Raw genomic sequence first — 19,477 nt, 5'->3', positions numbered from 1 at the left:
GCCTCATCGCTCCCTTGCAGCAGTGTGACTGCTGCCCCTTGGCGTCGTGCGGGCCCCCGTGTGGTTGCAGGTGGTGGCCCCTCTTCAGAGCAGAACCTGCAGAAGGTGGGCTCAGCCCGCCGTGACTCACACACAGGTAAGCTGTCGGGATCTGGCTGCCTGCCCCACCTCACCACAGAGCCTGCTCCTGACCCAGTACCTGCAGACTCCCGTGCTGCCTGGTCTGCCCCGCAAGGGACCCCTCTGGGCACAGCCCCTTTGCCTGTGACCACTGTGGGCGCCTCCCTTCTCCGTTGCCTGGTGGGTGCACAAGGATCTCATCACGGCCTTTTCGATTAAAGGCAAGTGATGTTGTTGAACTGATGGTCTCCACCCCTGTCCTGCCCAGGAACTCCTCTATGTAACCCCTGACTCTGCTCCTTGCCCCTCCAACTGCTCCCTGCCCCTCCAGCTGTGCTCCTGCCCCTCCAGCTGTGCTCCTGCCCCTCCAACTGCTCCCTGCCCCTCCAGCTGTGCTCCTGCCCCTCCAGCTGTGCTCCCTGCCTCTCCCAGTGTGCTCCTGCCCTCCAACTGCTCCCTGCCCCTCCAACTATGCTCCTGCCCCTCCAGCTGTACTCCTGCCCCTCCAGCTGTGCTCCCTGACTCTCCAGCTGTGCTCCCTGCCTCTCCCGCTGTGCTCCTGCCCCTCCAACTGCTCCCTGCCCCTCTAACCATGCTCCCTGCCCCTCCAGCTGTGCTCCTGCCCCTCCAGCTGTGCTCCTTGCTTCTCCCGCTGTGCTCCTGGCCCTCCAACTGCTCCCTGCCCCTCTGACTGCTCCCTGCTCCTCCAACTATTCTCCCTGCCCCTCCAGCTGTGCTCTCTGCCCCTCCAGCTGTGCTCCCTGCTCCTCCAGCTATGCTCCCTGTCCCTCCAATTGCTCCCTGCCCCTCCAGCTATGCTCCCTGCCCCTCCAACTATGCTCCTGCCCCTCCAGCTGTACTCCTGCCCCTCCAGCTGTGCTCCCTGACTCTCCACTGTGCTCCCTGCCTCTCCCGCTGTGCTCCTGCCCCTCCAACTGCTCCCTGACCCTCCAGCTATGCTCCCTGCCCCTCCAGCTGTGCTCCTGCCCCTCCAGCTGTGCTCCTTGCTTCTCCCGCTGTGCTCCTGGCCCTCCAACTGCTCCCTGCCCCTCCAACTGCTCCCTGCCCCTCTGACTGCTCCCTGCCCCTCCAACTGTTCTCCCTGCCCCTCCAGCTGTGCTCCTGCCCCTCCAGCTGTGCTCCTTGCTTCTCCCGCTGTGCTCCTGGCCCTCCAACTGCTCCCTGCCCCTCCAACTGCTCCCTGCCCCTCCAACTGTTCTCCCTGCCCCTCCAGCTGTGCTCCTGCCCCTCCAGCTGTGCTCCTTGCTTCTCCTGCTGTGCTCCTGGCCCTCCAACTGCTCCCTGCCCCTCCAACTGCTCCCTGCCCCTCTGACTGCTCCCTGCCCCTCCAACTGTTCTCCCTGCCCCTCCAGCTGTGCTCTCTGCCCCTCCAGCTGTGCTCCCTGCTCCTCCAGCTATGCTCCCTGTCCCTCCAATTGCTCCCTGCCCCTCCAGCTATGCTCCCCGCCCCTCCAACTGTGCTCCCTGCACCTCCAGCTGTGCTCCCTGCCCCTCCAGCTGTGCTCCTGCCCCTCCATCTGTGCTCCCTGCTCCTCCAGTTGTGCTCCCGCCCTTCCAACTGTTCTCCCTGCTTCTCCCGTTGTGCTCTCTGCCCCTCCAGCTGTGCTTCCTGCCCCTCCAGTTGTGCTCCTTACCTCTCCTGATGTGCTCCCTGTCTCCCCTACTGTGCTCCCTGCTTCTCCAACTGTGCCCACCGCCTCCAGAACATTCCCTCATGAACACAAGCTCCTTTCACTCCTCTGCACCCATATAACCAGGGCTGTGACACCAGCCCAGCCCATGACACAGGTGTGGCAGGAACGAGGGACTGAGTGAGGACGTGGATGACTGTCACCTTGTTCCCTCCCTCCTGCCCGATCCACGTCCGCATCACCTTGAATTGCTCCCCGTCAGTGACCTGGGGAGGAAGGCTGGCCCCCAGCAGGGACACATCCCCACAACTGCCTGGAGCAGACCTCAGAGAAGACACTTTAGTCAGTGATGCTCACTGCCTTTAAGGCATTGGTGGCTTCCCGGCACCTTGAGGACAGAGTCCGTTCTCCCGCGTCTCACGCCGGGGCTTCACTTGCTCTGTGTCCTTGGCACTTCCTCTCGTACCTTCCGTGGCCACCCACCATGTTCCTGTCACCGAATATTCCTTGCACCCCTGAACCTATATGTTCTCCCTCAGCCTGGAACGTTCCTGCCCCTCTTCCCGGGGAACATACCGTTTTCTCCCCCAAAGCTAGGTTCAGGTGGTGTATTCTTGGTGGGCTCTCCAGGGCCCCGCAGGCAGAGCTCACTCGTTCTGGACAAGTCTGCAAGTGACCGCGTTAGGGCGCTTTAGCACCTCTGACTGGTGATCACTTTCTGCACGCCTGTCTTTGACCTCCAGGCGACTTAGCCTGCTAGGATCTCACACCGGGTTGGGACAAGTAGCGGACCATCCCGGCATGTCAGCAGCCTGTCCCCATCATGCGCGCATGCACAGGTGTCAGCGGGTGGGCTTCCCAGGGTGACGCGGGCACCCTGGGTCCTGTCAGCCCATGCCCCCAAGGCTTCCCAGGCTGGAGAGAGGCAGAGAGAAGGGGCACCACTCATCAAGGATGTTGCCCGTATGTGCCATCCCGCACCCCATCACATTCCCCTGAGAGGACCCGTACAGGGCTGCTCCTGGGCTCTGGACACCTGGGAATGGAATTACTCCTCCGGGCCAGGGGAGTGACTTGGTGGAAGCCGAAGACATCTGCATAGGTCCCGCTCCCCTGTCTGCGCACCCCGGGGTCTGCCACGGTCCTGGCCTCAGTGTGGGCAGACCTTAGCAGGGTTGTCATTTGCAGAAACCATTTCCAATAGTTCTGATTAAAAAGTAGCCAGTGTTGGGGCACCTGGGGGCTCATTTGGTTAAGCGTCTGACTCTAGGTTGCATCTCAGGTCATGATCTCACAGTTCGTGAGTTCGAGCCCCGCGTCGGGCCCTGTGGTGACAGTGCAGAGCCAGCTTGAGATTCTCTCTCTCTCTCTGCCCCTCCCCTGCTCATTCTCTCCCTCCCTCTCTGTCTGTCCCTCCCCTGCTCTTTCTCTCTCTCCCTCTCTCTCTCTCAAAATAAAATAAACTAAAAAAATGGCCAGTGCGAAAGGTGGGCATAATGTGTTCTTTAAAGGCATTTGTTTTACTTGAAATAAGAACTTATTATTTCAGTTCTGAGAAGTTACTTTGTGTGCAGTGCCTGTAATAGCAGTTTCAGTGTGCTTCCAGGCGAGTTTCATCTCATTGCTGGTGAGAGAGTTTGATGTCAGGACGTGTTTCCAAGCCACGTTCTGGCTAAACAAGCATGGCTGTCAGAAAGTAGAATCTTAATTTCGTTTCATCGATACCCATTTACTTGGCAATTGCCGGGAGCTGCCAGGGCACAAAGGAGGGACACATTCAGTGCTGTCTTTGGGGCACCCATGACGGGCGCTAAATGCGGGAACAGACACGCTTCGGTAAATATGCCAGGTCCTGTAAGGAGAAGGGGGACAGGGAGCTCCAGAAACACGGGCAGTGATGCAGAGTACTTTGCCTGGTGGGCACTTGACGTTGGTTTTAAAAGAACATGGGAAAGAATCATGATTAATCCTGTCCGGTGCAGTAATGGCATCGTGGGCACGTCTTCAGAAAGAGTTCTCATGTCAGCCGTACACACTGACGTGTTCGTGCATGGAAACAGTAGAAACCATGCAATTTATTTTTAAATATCTTCTTAGAAACCAAAGGAGAGGGAGAAAATCTCTTGTCGATGAGTAACAATCACAGCTGGGTTATTCTGTTTTCATGTATGTTTGAAAATGGTCCCTATTAGGAGTTTAGGAAAAAAGAGAGTAAAGTAGGATTTTGCCAGCAGACGCAGGGAAAGGACACTGCAGGGCAAGATGTTGATGCTTGGGGAACCATAAGAGGGTCGCTGGGTTCAGACCCAGCAGTGTCTTCGCGTAACGGTTATTAGAGACCCTTATTTTCTCTGGTCGTTTCATGGGTCAGGAAACCGAAGACCAGAGAGGAAATTGGCACCTCTGAATTTGGCCAGTCTTCCACTAGGCAGAACCCGGGCTCGAACCCCGCCATCTGGAGCTCTGGTGCTGCATTTGCTGTTTCCAGGAGTGATGGAGGAGACAGGTGCAGGGAGACTGGTTACGCCTTCGCTTCTCCCGCAGGTAAGCTTTACGAGTGCAGCTCTCGTCCTGAAGTCCACCCAGGCGCTCCTGGCTCAGAGCCTGCTCTCGGGGAGGCCCGCGGTGGCCGAGGGCACGATGCTGGAGCTCATACTGCTGGTGTCTGCCATCTGGGAAGTGTCCGACCAGGAGACCCCGAGGAACGTGGGCTTCCTCCAAGAAGAGGGCATTAAGGTCATCTCGGCCCTCTTGTTGGTAAGTCAGACTTCATCTTCGTTGGTAACAGCCATCCCCTCTCGTGGCTGCTTCTAGACGCCGAGACCATAACTGGTTCCTGAAGTTCCGTGTGGCTGGTTCTGGGTGGTCGTGGGCGCCTTTGGAGATTTTTGGTTTGAATTTCGAGTGTTTCGTGCGAACGCTGTAACGTTCACGATGAAACTTTGCTTCCGTTCCATCCTTCCATGTTTTGGTAGAGTCCCTTTTGGGGTGTCTGGAGCGGTGCCTGACTTAGAGACGGCATTTCTCAGCACACTTTCTGCTTCTTGAGGAGCAAAGTGAAGTAATACAAATGATTTCTAATGTGCGTTAATGTGAAAAGCAGCCCTCTGATACATAACTACCTCCCTCCTGTCCAGACCTACTGGTTTAACCGATACTTGGGAAATCAGAAATACACAGATGCTCCCCTCATAGCAACTGATTAGCAATTATGCATTTAGAAACACGAGCTGCTCACCTCACACCCACCCTGCACTAAACCCCAAGGCACGCACTCCCATCTACACAGCAAGACCACGCAGTATTGAGGCTCCTTCTGGATGGGCTGAGAAACCGGAAGGATAGCAGTTGTCGCAAAACAAATAGAAGGATAGCGGTTGTCGCAAAGTGAATAAAATGTTCCAGGCACAGGGCCCAAAACCAAAGAAAACAGGTTGTGTGTTATTGGTATTTGGTGTTTACATCCCCGTATCACCAGCTAGTCCAAACTACCTTGAGATGAGCTACCTTTTCATGACTTTGTCTCTCCCCTGCTTCTGGATTCGAGACCGCGTACTCATTTGTGCTGTGAGCGTTTGACTCTCTGCTGTTCCAGGACGGTCTCTCTGCAGCCAAGGAGCATCAGCTCTGCATCAGCGCTGGGCAGATGGAGTTCTGCACCCTTCTTCATCACGACCGTCAGGGCACCATGCAGAGCCTGGGCCCCGTGCGCGTGCATTTACCCGGCGGCCTGGCCGGACAGAGGCCTGCGGCGGCGGGGATGCAAAGCCCATGTTACATTAGCCAGCTCATGCTCTTCAAGAAGAACCCATATCCGGGGCGACGAGCTCCCGGTCAGGTACCATACGGCGGGTGACCCATCCCTTCCAGTGAGCACCTCCTCCGTGCAGTGGTTACACTTTGATGATGAAGAGAGGGGTCAGCGTGGCACGTTTCGCTCAGGTCCAAGAGCGGGGCCGCTTACAATGTGTGGTTGGCTCTAGTTTTCTCGGAAGAAGCTTTTAGCAAAACTAGGTCTCCCTGGGATCCCGGGACCTGGGCCCACTCAGTATTGCCGAAGGGGCCGTTTTACCTGTTTCTGCAAATCAGAGGAAGAATGTAACTCCGTGAGACTTGAGACGGGGCTGCCTTGGGCCCACTAGCCTGTACCTCTTGTCTTCCACACTTACCTCACCGGCCCCTCGAGGCTGAACCAGCAAGCGTGGCCGCTGGGTTCTTGGGGGGTTCAGCAGAAGAGGGGATCAGAGTCAGAGCAAGGTGTGAGAATGGGGAAGTCGGGGAAGGTGGGGCCAGCTCTTGGCGATTCTGGGAGCCCCTGCTTCGCCTCTTGCGCCCGGAAACCACCTGCAAAACCCCATCGTCGCAGGGAGCTGGGAGGGCAGAGTCGGCGTCCTCCATGTGTTCCACACCCCCCGCTTGGCTCAGGTACCCGGTAAATGTCTGATGACTGAATGACGTACAGCTTATCTTGGTGAAAAATGCTCATCTGAGAAAACATCGACCCGTTGTTATAGAAATGGCTAGTCAGCATATGAAAATGATTCTTTTTTTTTTACATTTATTTATTTTTGAGAGAGATGGAGTGCAAGCTGGGGAGGGGCAGAGAGAGAGAGGGAGACACAGAGCCTGAAGCAGGCTCTGGGCTCCGAGCTGTCAGCACAGAGCCCGACACGGGCTACACTGAGCCTACGGAGGAAGGGGAAAAAGAGCTATTCAAAGCAAGATGTGCTGTTTTACTTATTTATTCAAAACAACATTATGTGTGATCACCTAAATAGAAATGTATCTAAATGTATCTAAATGTTCGACAGAGGGATCCAGCTCACTGGTGATTTAAATGAATTATTATCCATGTATCACCAGTTGAAATTACGTGAGTCAGGGGCTTTTAGTGACTTTGGAAGATTCTGTGCAAACAGTGAGGAGCATGCGTTGCGTGCCCAGTATGTGTCTGGGGCACAAAGACGGGTCGGGACGCAGCACCCCAGACGGGTTCTCTGAGCCACGGAGCCACAGGCCAGCTATCCGTGTCTCTTCTGTACGCCTTTCTGTACCTTCCTGATTGTCTACGATCTGCCGCTGTTCTTCTGGTGTGAGCTGTTAAAGTGAAAAACGAAACTACTTTAGACTTTAGAAATTATTAATATAATAAGAGTAATCACAGTCCTGCCTTCCTAACCAGTAAAGGGAGCCGCGTTTCTCCACCCTGCCCCCTGCTGTCGGGTGCCCAGTACTGCCGCCTGGCTCCTAGGTGCTCCTGTCTCCGCAGATTGGCCCGCTTGTCGCCCTGTCCCTGTTCACCTGCTCTGGCAGAAGGCCCATCAGCAGGCAGCGGCTGAGGGAGCCTGTGGTCGTGGAGTTCGGGGAGGAAGACGGCCTGGTGAGGGGGTCTTGCCCAAGCCACCTCGACTTCACGTAGGCCGCGCGGCCTCATGTGCCTTGACTTTTCCCAAGGCAAATTTTGCTGACCTCGCTTTCCGTGTGGTGACAGGGTGAGAGGAGAAACAGGATGACCTTTGCGTTGCTTCGGGAGGCAGTGAATTTTCATCGGTTCACCGGGCGTTCCGAAAGCCCCCAGGAGTCTCTGCAGATAAGGATAGAATTCTCTAGGCCCGTTTCAAGAGCGTTCCCGGTCATGGTGCTGGTAAGGTGTGTTGTGGGGAGGCCACCAGGGTTTCTTTCCAGCCAGTGACAAAGTCCTTGCCAAAAGCTACGGAGTAAATTTACTTTTAATTCTTTTTTTATGAAGTTTATTTATCTTGAGAGAGAGAGAGAGAGTGGGGAAGGGGCAGAGAGAGGGGGAGAGAGAGAATCCCAAGCAGGCTCTGCACTGTCAGCAAAGAGCCCGGCTTGGGGCTCGAACTCATGAACCTGGAGATCATGACCTGAGCTGAGATCTAGAGTCTGATGCTCAACAGATTGAGCCACCCAGGCGCTCCCAGGGAGTGAAATTCCCTTTTAATGCAGTCCTGAGCTCATTGTCTAACAGAATTATGTGCCATATGTGACATGGTCACCTGCTCACAGAATAAGCTTCCTGCCGAGTTTTTCCTGATTTTGGATTCCTACCTGCTCAGCTTATTAGCATAAGAAACGCCCAAATACCAGTGGCCTCATTAGGAATCCACTTCTCTCTCACTGTGTAGACCTGGGTCAGAATCCTCTTACTTTCTGTTTATTTTTCTAAGAAAAAAAAAATGCGTTCAAAGAGATGTATCTGAGGAGACTTGGTAAACAAATCCTGTCTCTCAGTGATGTTGAGTCGGTGAGGCCTCGGGAGGCCCGTCCTATGGATAAATCACAAAGAAACACAGGTGAATGACCGCCGGGAAGGTTTTTAGGAATGAATCCTGCATGAACAGAGCCAGCGGATGCCGCCGGCGCTGAGAGCTCACGTCCGTCTGGGTGGGCCCGGGGTTCTGCTGGATCATTTCTCTTCCCCGAGGGCCGCGTCCTTCAGCTGTCGGACAAAGCTTTCCTCCATCTGTCCTCCTGCCCTGCCTAGGTGGGCACCTCAGCTAGGTGTGTCTTCCACAGGGTAACGTCCACACCGCATACAGCACGGACTCAGTGTATGTCGGCTGACCCTCATCTGGTCACACGAGCTGACCCACTGAGTGGGAAGCATGGCTCTTTGCTTTTTAAAAAAAAACAAACACTTATTTATTTTTGAGAGAGAGACAGAGTGTGAGTCCGAGAGGGGCAGAGAGAGAGGGAGACACAGAGTCTGCAGCAGGCTCCAGGCTCCGAGCTGTCCGACGCGGGGCTTGAACTCACGAACCATGAGATCATGACCTGAGCCGAAGTCGGACGCTTAACCGACTGAGCCAGCCAGGCGCCCCAGAAGTTTTTATTTTTAATGCAGTGAAGGGAGGGAGAGCGTGTAGTTCTTACTGAGAGCCAGTGCTGCCGGGAGACACACACAGTGGCCCGCGGAGTCCCAGCCCGTGTCCTTGTCCTTGCACAACGTTGCATGACAGAGGTCCTCAACAGGAAAAAAGCAAAACAAAACTGGACACTATTGCTTTGCTTTTCCTTCCTAGGTTCTCTGAGAAACCTACTCCTTCCGATTTTCTCGTGAAAAAGGTCTACGTCTGGGATGAGCCGATGGTACACGTGTATGTCCCTGCTGCTTCTCTGAGAGGTCAGTGCACAGGATCTCACGAGTCTTAGTTGTCCGTGTGATGACAGCAGCTGTCACAAGACACGCACAGACAGCAGGGACTTTCCTACTCCTGGTGGAAGTGTCATGACGTGTGCAGAGGCCTGACCCCGGTGTGCAGAGGTGCCCTGGGCTGTGGTCGCCGACCCTGCCCGTCTCCCTCTCCCTAGTACCTTCCGCCGGCTTCCGGTTTCTGCAGCGCCTCCCTTCCTGGCCTCCTCTACCCTCTGCGGACCCTCCAAACTCCTCTTTGGTGGACCTTCCCCGACCCCCGGGATCTCTCTGCTGGCTGCTCCCCTGACACCTTGTGTTTGCCTCTCCTGTTTGCTGCTCTGCCTCCCGGCATCAGGGCCATGACTCGACGGCCTCCCTGCAGCCCCAGGATCTCTCCCGGCCATCAGAAGGCAGGGCAGGGCAGGGCCAGTCTGGGCCGACCTTGTTTGCTTAGGCTCCTGAGTCTCTGTTGTTCCCGGAAGGCAAGAAACAGGCTGGCTGCTTTGGGGCATCCACACTCCGTAAGCATGTGGGCCCAACCAATTCCGTGGGCTGTGGACCTTGCACAAGCATTGGCTTCTGGCTGGCGCACCTGTCGCCTCTGTTTTCATGTTTCTGTCGGATCTCTTTTCCTCTGAGAACCGGGCACTGTGAGCTCCTTGTTTCTTTTCAGCATGGACAACATGGTTAACCATCTTCAGATTCTCACTGGCAGTTTAAAACACTTTGCCTTTGATGTTTCTTTTTAATAGTTTTTGTTTGTTTGGTTTATTTATTTTGAGAGGGAGAGAGCCAGTGGGGGAGGGGCAGAGAGAGAGAGAGAATCGCAAGCAGGTTCCCTGCTGTCAGCACAGAGCCTGACGCAGGGCTCAAACCCACGGATCGTGAGATCGTGACCCGAGCCGAAGTCAAGAGTCAGATGCTTCACCGACTGAGCCACCCAGGCGCCCCTCCATAGTTTTTTATTGTAAGAAATTTCAAACCGACATAAACCTAGGGAAAAAAAGAAAAAAGTTTGCAATTTATGTGTCATTTCAGCATTATTTCACACGTTTAAAGATCACTACCTCCTTTTTTGGTGACCTATTCATATATGCCCATTTCTCCCTCAAGGTTATTTTTTCCACATTTTTTCTATATTTTTCTATATGTTTTACTTTGTTTTCATTGGGGTTTTTTTTGCATTGCAAACTTTTTTTTAAGAGTAAAATTTATCAACTTGTTTTAAGTTACTCTTAGATTTTTTTTTAAATTTTTTTAACATTTTTTATTTATTTTTGAGACAGAGAGAGACACAGCACGAACGGGGGAGGGGCAGAGAGAGAGGGAGACACAGAATCTGAAACAGGCTCCAGGCTCTGAGCTGTCAGCACAGAGCCCGATGCAGGGCTCGAACCCACGGACCGCAAGATCATGACCTGAGCCGAAGTTGGACACGTAACCGACTGAGCCACCCAGGCGCCCCAAGTTACTCTTAGATTTTGAGTCCTAGTTAGAAATTCGTTCCTTATACCCACGTTCTGAAAGCAATCATTCACATTTAGGTTTTCTTTTGGTGTCTATATTGCTTCATTCGTTTGTGTTTAGATCTCTGATCGATGCTTCTCACTGCAGGTGGTGTGAGATACAGGTTGAAGTTCATAATTTTTTGAAAAATTTTTTAATGTTTATTTTTGAGAGAGAGACAGAGACAGAGCATGAGCAAGGGAGGGGCAGAGAGCGAGGGAGACACAGAATCCAAAGCAGGCTCTGGGCTCCAAGCAGTCAGCACAGAGCCTGACGCGGGGCTCGAACTCATGAACCGTGAGATCATGACCTGAGCCGAAGAACCGACTGAGCCACCCAGGCACCCTAATTTCATGTTTTTACAAGTAGTTGGTTGTCTCAAAATCATTTATTAGGGACAGATCTCCAGGGTGGCTCAGTTGGTTATGTGTCCCTCTTCGGCTCAGGTCACGATCTCACGGTTCAAGAGTTCAAGCCCCACGTCGGGCTCCACACTCTCTCTCCCTCTGCACCTTGCTCATATGAACCCTCTCTCTTTCTCTAAAAAAAAAAAAAAAAAAAATTAGTGTTTAAAAATTCTTAAGGGCAAATTTTAAATAAATGGACTGTTAAATTTTTTTAAAGATTTTATTTTTAAGTAATCTCTATACCCAAAGTGGGGCTTGAACTCACAGCCCTGAGATCAAGAGTTGACACAAGCCAGACGGGCACCCCAAATATTTTTGTTTCTAAGCATAAAAGTCATCCAAAAGTGACCGGCTGCCTCCTCATGGTTACCTCACTATTCTTATCGGGACGACAGCAGACTCGGGACGTGCTGGTATTTGGCAGGAGGCTGAGGGGCCAAGGAGAGCAGGGGTGGGGTGGTGTGGAGATGGAGAGGCTGACTCCTGCCCCATGCCCCCTGCCCCACTGCCCACTACCCCCCTACCCAGTGTCCCACTGCCCCCCTGCCCACTACCCCCTAGCCCCCTACCTGCTGTCCCACTGCCGCCACTGCCCCCTGCCCTCCGCCCCCCTGCCCCCTACCCCCCTACCTGCTGTCCCACTGCCCCCACTGCCCCCCTTCCCACTACCCCTACTGCCCCCTGCCCCCCTGCCCATACACCCCTACCCACTGTCCCACTGCCCCCCCGCCCACTACCCCCTAGCCCCCTACCTGCTGTCCCACTGCCCCCTGCCCCCCTGCCCACTACCCACTACCCCCTACCTGCAGTCCAACTGCCGCCACTGCCCCCTGCCCCCCGCCCCCCTGCCCCCTACCCCCCTACCTGCTGTCCCACTGCCCCCACTGCCCCCTGCCCCCCGGCCCCCTGCCCCCTACCCCCCTACCCGCTGTCCCACTGCCCCCACTGCCCCCCTTCCCACTACCCCTACTGCCCCCTGCCCCCCTGCCCACTACCCCCCTACCTGCTGTCCCACTGCCCCCCTGCCCCCTACCCCCCTACCTGCTGTCCCACTGCCCCCACTGCCCCCTGCCCCACTGCCCACTACCCTCCCCCACCCACTGCCCCCCTGCCCTGGCCACCTTTGGGGTGCATTATGCCTTTTTGCAAACTTCAGGTTGTATTGAGTTGGGTTTTTTTCTCTCCTTAGACACAAGCTTGGGATACTTATCCTTACTGGATGCTGACTATGACAGAATGCCTCGGAACAAGTATTTCGCCAAGGCCGTCAACTACACTGTGCGTTTCCAGTGGCTCCGATGCGTCTTCTGGGAAACGAGGGAATGGAGGTCTGCAAACTCCTCTCCGCAGCCAGGAGCTTCTCCAGGGAAAGTGAGCTGCAGGTAGGGACGTGCTGGTGAGGACGAACCCGACTTTTACACCACGGCTGCATTTTCCTCTGCGTGGGGCCCAGCGTGGGGTCTCCCTGGCCGTGGCCCTGGGAAAACTGTGCGTCCCTCCCGTCAGCAGGTCTGGTCCCCTCCATGCTGCAGGATCTGGCTCTTGGGTTCTCTGTACCCTCCCCTCCCCAGGGTGACGGCACATGGTAGCTGTCCCCCCACATCCTCTGAAGAAATGTGCTGGTGGGTGGGGGGTGGCGCCTGGTGTCAGCTGCCTCTGCGCGTTCTTGGGGGCGCGTCTGCACTCGGGCTGTGGGGCGTCTGCTCTCGCCGCTCCCCCCCCACCCCCCGTGCCCTGGCGCCCCACCTGTGGGAAGCCCCCCAACCGCGTGGTTGTGAAGGCAGATTTCCTGTGCAGGAAAGTCCCCACATGGACCACATCGGCCCTCTGGAAGATTTGGGTGTATCGGTCACGCTGCTCGATCAGAAATTCTTTATCATCTAGGCAGAACGGGCAGTCCTATGAGAGGCTCTGCCGGGACCTTTCCACTAGAGGAGAGGGTACAGTGATCGGGCACGTTCAGAAGTAGAAATGGCCATTTCCTTCTTAGAATCGAGTCTCAGGGTGCCCAGGTGGCGCAGTTAGTTGAGTGTCTGACTCTTGGTTTCAGCTCAGGTCATGATCTCACAGGTCGTGGGATCAAACCCCATGTCCGGCTCTGTGCTGACAGTGTGGAGCCTGCTTGGGATTCTCTTTCTCTCTCTGCCCCTCCCCTGCCCATGTGTATGTTCTCTCTCTCTCTCTCTCTCTCTCTCTCTCTCTCTCTCTCAAAATAAGGAGGGAGGGAAGGGGGGAGCAAGGAAGAGAAAGAGTGGGAGGGAAGGGAGAATGGAGGGAAGAAGGGTGGAAGGAAGGAAGGAAAGGAAGGGAAGGAAAGGAGGAAGGGAAAGGAAGGAAGGAGGGAAGGAAGGGAAGGGAAAGGGGGAAGGGGAGAGAAAAATCAAGTCACGAGGAGCCGTGTTTTGTGGCGTCTGTTAGGAGGCCGAGATGCCCAGCTCACGCCCATGTCTGTGTGTCTCCCTCCTCTTCTTCGGTTGTGCTGTTCAATTTATATGGTGCCCAGGCTAGTAAATCACCGGCCCTACTGTAATGGCTCAGTATTTGCCTCTGACCACGAACGCATTAACACAGCCGTTCATTCTCCATCACATCCCGCCGTCCGCGGGCACTTTTCCACGAGCCAGGGGCACGAGAATGAACGCCACACGAGGTCTGCTCACGAGACAACGAGGGAGAGGTGGGTTTTAGTCAAACAAAGTCAGTCTTTTGGTAGGAGTGACGGTGACAGGGTCCCTGTACCCCGAGTCTGCTTAGTGGCCACTCATCTGCCCACAGCGGGGCTGGGACTTGAACTTGCTGTGTCCGGGCCTGAGTTGGACTGTGCACGGTGTGGACACTGAGGTGCCTGCAAAACAGGTGTCTGTTATAAGTGCTGCAACCCATCACCCTTCCCGACCCTCCCTTAATCCGTGTACGTGACACTGTCGACACGGCCCTTGACACACACGTGCCGTCCTAAGCCACGTCTCCCTCCTAGCTACGATCGCCTCGCACCGGTCTCTGTCGCAAGAAGAAACCTGAGCGCCAGCTTTTCAGTGGAGGGTGTTTCCAAGCTTCAGAGGTGAGCTCCGTTTTCTAAATGAGAATAAAGTTCTGTTTGCCCCGCTGACCGAGCGGGACACCCGGGTATGCCCGAAACCCGCGTCCCTTACGGTCAGCTTGCCTTTTGGAATACCCGTGTTACCAGACTATCGTCCGGAACGTCACGTACATTTCTCTGTACTTACATCCGCTGACAAGAGTTGTATAAACAGGAAAGTCAGCGCGCTTCCCGTCAAGCTGAGCCTTGGCTGGTCCTTCTTGCCAGGGAGGATGTGGTGGTTTGCTCGTCCTGGTTTATGTGTGTTCGTGGCTCCCTCTTTCTCTTCAAAAGTGTCCCATTTTGTTTTATTAATATTATTTTTGAAATTAGTTTGGTTTTTTGTTTGAGTGATCTGTCCACACAACATGGGGCTCGAACTCACGACCAAGAGTCGCATGCTCTAGTGACTGAGCCAGCCAGGTACCCTCCAAAAGTGTCCCATTTTAGAGAATAGATTTGGACTCAACCCTATTCTATAGCCATTTTTTGGTATAGAAACAGTGTATTTGGGGGCACCTGGGCAGATCAGTCAGTTAAGCATCAGACTCTGGATTTTGGCTCAGGTCATGATCTCACAGTTCGTGGGTTCAAGCCCTGCATAGGGCTCTGTGCTGACAGTGCAGAGCCTGCTTGGGACTCTCTCTTTCTCACTCTCTCTCTGCCCCTCCCCCACTTGCTTTCTCTCTCTCTCTCTCTCTCTCTCTCTCACAAAATAAATAAATAAACATAAAAGAAAGAATACGTGTGTTGAATTCTGAACTACGGGTAAGGAGAGTGTGAGCCATGGAGCGGGCGCCCTCTGCTGACTCTTCAGTGTCATGCACACAGAGGAGGACCGGGCTTGGCACACAGCAGGTGCCGAGTGGGTGTTTGCTGAATGAGTATCTAAATTTTCTGGTGAGCATTGGGTGTTAGGTTTCTGTGCCATATCTCATTGTGATGGGGAATCTGGCTGTACTTTATTAATCCTGGGGACACTGGGGTCACCAGGAGCCCAGTGACTGGGACTCAGGACAGCTGTCCAACTGTGGTTTCAGACAGAACTTCAGGGGGCTGAGCCGTCAGGGGAGGGGCAGCCCCTGAAGTCCTGCAGGGACAGGAATGTTCTGGGAGGACAGCAACCCCACGAAGCCAGGCCCCACACCCTCCCTTCGAAACCCCGTCAGAGGCCCGTAAGACTCCAGTCCAGGTTAGGGTGCTGGCACAAGTGACTTGAAGGGGACCCCACTCCGTGGGTCTGGAGCGTTCGGTGCCCCCTGCCCCCGGCCAGCGCTGGTGCCTGGAGCAGGTGGCGAGTGACAGGTGTAGGGGCGCAGGCAGCCAGAGCACACAGGACAGGGTCTGCCGGGAGGGAGGGAAGGAACACCCACTGCGTGCACGTGTGCAAGCCCACTATGGATGTCGCACGTACTGCTCAGCGAGACGGCTGTTCTCATCACGTTCCTTTTTCTCTCTCTTTTTTAATTTTTAAAGTTTTATTTATTTATTTTGAGGGAGACAGAGACAACGTGAGTGGGGAGGGGCAGACAAAGGGAGAGAGAGAATCCCAAGCAGGCTCCATGCTGTCAGCGCAGAGCCTGATGTGGGGCTCAAACCCACGCACCCAGGAGGTCACGACCTGAGCCGAAATCAAGAGTCAGACCCTTAACAGACTGAGCCACCCAGGCGCCCTGTTCTCATCTCGTTTCATAAAGAAAGTTTCTCAGAGATGGGACGTGAGCGACTGCCCCGCACGGCAGCACCCTCCTGACCCCGAAGCCGGCCGGTCGCCGGGATGCTTTGTCTGAGTCCCGGCTCCTGATCCAGCCGCCAGCGGCTTCCCCCAGAGGGGCTCTGACCCGTCCCAACACCGGACGGCAGAGGTCGCTCCCTCCGCCTTCCCCTGTTGACCACGTCCCAGCAAGAGTCTGCCTGCTTCTCCCAGTTATGGGGCCGACAGACGTCTACACACATCAGTGAAGACCAGCGGGGGCCCTGTGTGTGAATGTGAGTGTGAGTGAGTGTGAGCCAGCCTGGGGAGCTTTATCTTCATAATTTACTGTTCATTCCTCTCCTTCTGTTTACAGACACCCGGGAAACCTGCTTCCCAGTATTTTGATTGCGGTTTCTGTGGTTCTCTATGCACTTTTGGTTACCAACACCAGGCGTGTGGATCGTCACGAGAGAGAGAAGGCGGGGTACATTTCCCTGCAAGAAGACACTCCAGCCGACCACCAGCTGTACGCGGTTGTTGTAGACACAGGCTTCCGGGCTCCAGCCCACTGTAGCGCCAAGGTAAGGGCTCATCGCGGGGCCTGCGCTCTCGTGTGCAAGGCTGTGGATGGCGTGAGCCATGGCGTGGACACTGGCCGTCCCAGCTGCCCCTTCGACTCTGTCTGACGGCGGGGGGGTGGGAGGGAGGCTCCTCTCCTGCCGTCCTGCTCTCCCTCACCTGCCTGTCTGTGCGAGCCCCCCTCCCCTGCCCTCAGGGCCGCCCCGTCGAGCCCCCACCCTCTCCACCTCGTCTGTGGGGAGCACTGCAGGCATCCAGCCCTATGTGAGGCTAAGGACGGAATAGGTGTGATGGGGGAGGCCCCGTGGGAGGAGCGGGGACAGTTCAGCAAGACGTTTGGGGACAGTGGCTTTTCTTGTGGAAAAAAACAATATGAAATGTCCACTTCGTTTTATACCCGAAAGCACTTCCACAAAATTTAAAGATTAAAACAAAATACGGGGGCACCTGGGTGGTTCAGTCGGTTAAGTGTCTGACTCTTGATCTCAGCTCAGGTCTTGATCTCAGAGTCGTGAGTTCAAGCCCCACGTTGGGCTCCACGCAGGGCATGAAGCGTACTTAAAACAACAACAAAACAATATTTAGAAACTTCTCGAAGGAAATGTGTACTTTGCAACGGGGAAGGATTTTAAAAACTGGAAACACATAAGGAACTTTCTTAAATGGAAGAGTGACAGGTTGCACGGCCCCAGAATCAGGCGCTTATGTAGGACAGAAGCCACCCCAGTGAGGGGCAGCAAGCCCTCCTGGCCGGAGTGTGCTCCTGCGGGGCTCCTGATCCACCTCAGTCACTGTCACTGACATCTGGCCTTCCCTGGTCCACCTCGGTCACCGTCACTGCCCCCCAGCCTCCCCTCTGAGCTGAGGGAGGACAACATGCCCACTGTCCTGTCCCCTCCCTCCTGAGACAGACATGTGCCCTAGTGAACCCAAGTTGCCATCTGGTTTTCTAGATCAAACATGTAGAAATCCAGCCGCCCTGGCAGGTGCTCCTTCATTGTCTCTCCCAGGGAAGTTGGGGAGGCGCCATCCAGGGACGGGGTGGGGGCGTCTTCTTGGCCCCTCAGGACCGCGTTGTTGTCCTTGGCCTTCTGGAAGGTTCTGGGAAGGTTGGGGGCTGGGAGAAGGTGCATACACAGGGTAGTGTCCTGTGTTCATGATCTCAGACTCTCACTCTCTTGTCTTTGGAGGTTTACATTGTTTTGTGTGGAGAAAATGGAGTTTCAGAACCCAGAGAACTCTACTGTTCAGAGAAGCCCCTGTTTGAAAGGAACTCCAGACATACCTTTGTCCTGAGGTGAGCGCGGCCCATCAGACCCCGTGTGGCCTTAGCACGTGTCCGCGGAAGCAGAAATACCCAGCATCACTTCCCAATAAGGAGCACGTGCACACAGACGGATTTGTAACACTGCTCCCAGGGGTGTGTGAAGTAGACTAGAGTCCGGTTAAGCGCAGGAGGGAGGGAGGAGGGGTGTTGGGTTTATCCGCTGGTGAGGGTCAGACGCCCAGCCCTTCCTATGGTACTGACAGTACTCAGTGAATTCGGTTCACCCTGCTTGGGAGAGCAACGCTATGTAAGACCCTGTGGTTGGACGGAGAGGGGTAATTTATCAGGAGTACAGGCTCCTGATGTTTCCGGAAAGTGTGGGAGAACTGCAAGGTGTGTTCTCCTGGAGAATTTCATGTACGATCCGTATGGGCTCTGAGTGTCCCATGTTCATCAAGAAGAGGTTAACTCCAGACTAGTCCACGCCAGACATGCATGCATTAAGGAGTTTGAGTGGATTGGGTTCAGGGGCCCACGTGGACAAGCTGTGTGTGTGCTCAGCGCCCAGCACGGCCAGGGGCGTCGCTCTTAGTGGCTGTGGGGGCCTGAGGGCCCTGTCCACCCCCTATGCCCCAGAGGGGCTTTGTAGGTCAGTCTGTGTAACCCGTGTTTGTTGACATGTCCGATGTGTCCCCAAAGCGAGAATGGGGGCCGGTGCCGCCCTCCGGGGCCCCCGCCGCTCAGGCCTGACCAGGCACTGCCGTGTGTGTGTCCCCAGCACCCCGGCTCTGCTGGGCCCGCTCCGCAGGATCCGCCTCTGGCACGACAGCCGCGGGCCCTGCCCCGCCTGGTACGTGAGCCACCTCATGGTGCAGGAGCTGGGCACCGGGCCCGCGCAGCACTGGCTCTTCCCCGCTGAGTGCTGGCTGGCGGCGGGCCGGGGGGACGGCCACGTGCAGCGGGAGCTGGGCTGCCTTCGCCGGGGACCCGGCTTCTGGAAGGTAGGTGCCAACTGACCCGCCGGCAGGACGCGGTGAGGACCCTGCTTCTCCGAACAGCACTAAGTTAGAGTCAAGGTGGCCGCATCATAAATGATGCGGCCACTGAGCGAGCCTGCAAGCCTGAAGGAATTGCCCTTGGGTTGTTGGTTTTCTTCCACAATAACGTTTACAGAATTATGGTGGCCTGTGGTCTGTGGTGACCAACGGGCTGCTAATTAGAGACGTGAGTGCCCTGGATTCCTGGTCACCAAAATGACCAGGAAACGGTCCAGGCATGGTCAGGGGGTCATGAAAAAAGACAGAATCCCCTAAAACCTCACAAACCAGCTGTGAAACTCGCTCTGCGTCTGTCCTGATCTTTCCCCATTTGTGAGTGTGTTTTATGCAGTTGTAATAACGCTTATGCATTTCGCACTTTCTAGTTATCTTCAGGATTTTTGTTTTAGAGAGAGAGAGAATGAGCAGGGACGGGCAGAGGGAGGGAGAGAGAGAGAATCCCAAGCAGGCTGTGTGCTATCAGCTCAGAGCCCAGCGTGGGGCTCAATCCCAGGAACCCTGAGATCATGACCTGAGCCAAAACCAAGAGTCAGGCACTCAGCCGACTGAGCCACCCAGGCACACCCCCTTCAGTGATGATTTTAAAGCAAATTCATGAATTTTTCTGGAATAGCATTGAGCACCAAGCATTCCTTGAGTTGAACTGAACCTTGTGAACCATGTGCAAATCTGTACGTGGCGTTCTGCCTACTACGTAGCAGACGCTGCCGGGCTACTGCGGACACCCAGGGGGATGCTCGTTCCTGGTCCTCGGTGTGCTCAAAGCCCAGAAAAAATTAACTGTGCTGTGGGGAGCATGCTGGGAAAGTTGATTAGGATCACCAGGGGAGGGGTGACACTTCCACTGAGCAGGGGGGGGGAGGGTTCCACTGGGGGAGGGGTTTGTGAACAGAGGCTCTGGGGAGGAGGGTGTGAAGACACTTGAGGGCGACAAAGGAGAGGCAGAGGGACAGCCTG

General features: G+C 55.2%; 1 protein-coding gene across 13 annotated transcripts in view; it reads left to right on the top strand.

Annotated features, from left to right (window-relative positions):
- Positions 1-19,477, top strand: part of PKD1L1 (polycystin 1 like 1, transient receptor potential channel interacting) — a 133,060-nt gene that overhangs the window by 64,076 nt on the left and 49,507 nt on the right. For all 13 annotated transcript variants that reach the window (XM_045052098.1, XM_023250145.2, XM_045052099.1 and 10 more), the window contains 10 exons: positions 4,317-4,529; positions 5,368-5,610; positions 7,042-7,152; positions 7,264-7,421; positions 8,816-8,916; positions 12,031-12,223; positions 13,819-13,902; positions 15,990-16,197; positions 17,386-17,492; positions 18,241-18,463. In XM_045052098.1, coding sequence (XP_044908033.1) covers positions 4,317-4,529; positions 5,368-5,610; positions 7,042-7,152; positions 7,264-7,421; positions 8,816-8,916; positions 12,031-12,223; positions 13,819-13,902; positions 15,990-16,197; positions 17,386-17,492; positions 18,241-18,463 — 1,641 coding nt within the window. The remainder of the gene's footprint in view (positions 1-4,316; positions 4,530-5,367; positions 5,611-7,041; positions 7,153-7,263; positions 7,422-8,815; positions 8,917-12,030; positions 12,224-13,818; positions 13,903-15,989; positions 16,198-17,385; positions 17,493-18,240; positions 18,464-19,477) is intronic.

This window comes from Felis catus, chromosome A2 (assembly GCF_018350175.1).
Source record: "Felis catus isolate Fca126 chromosome A2, F.catus_Fca126_mat1.0, whole genome shotgun sequence".
NCBI classification, from domain to species: domain Eukaryota; kingdom Metazoa; phylum Chordata; class Mammalia; order Carnivora; family Felidae; genus Felis; species Felis catus.
Note: the sequence above shows the minus strand (reverse complement) of the source record. Positions and strands in the feature narration are given on the sequence as shown.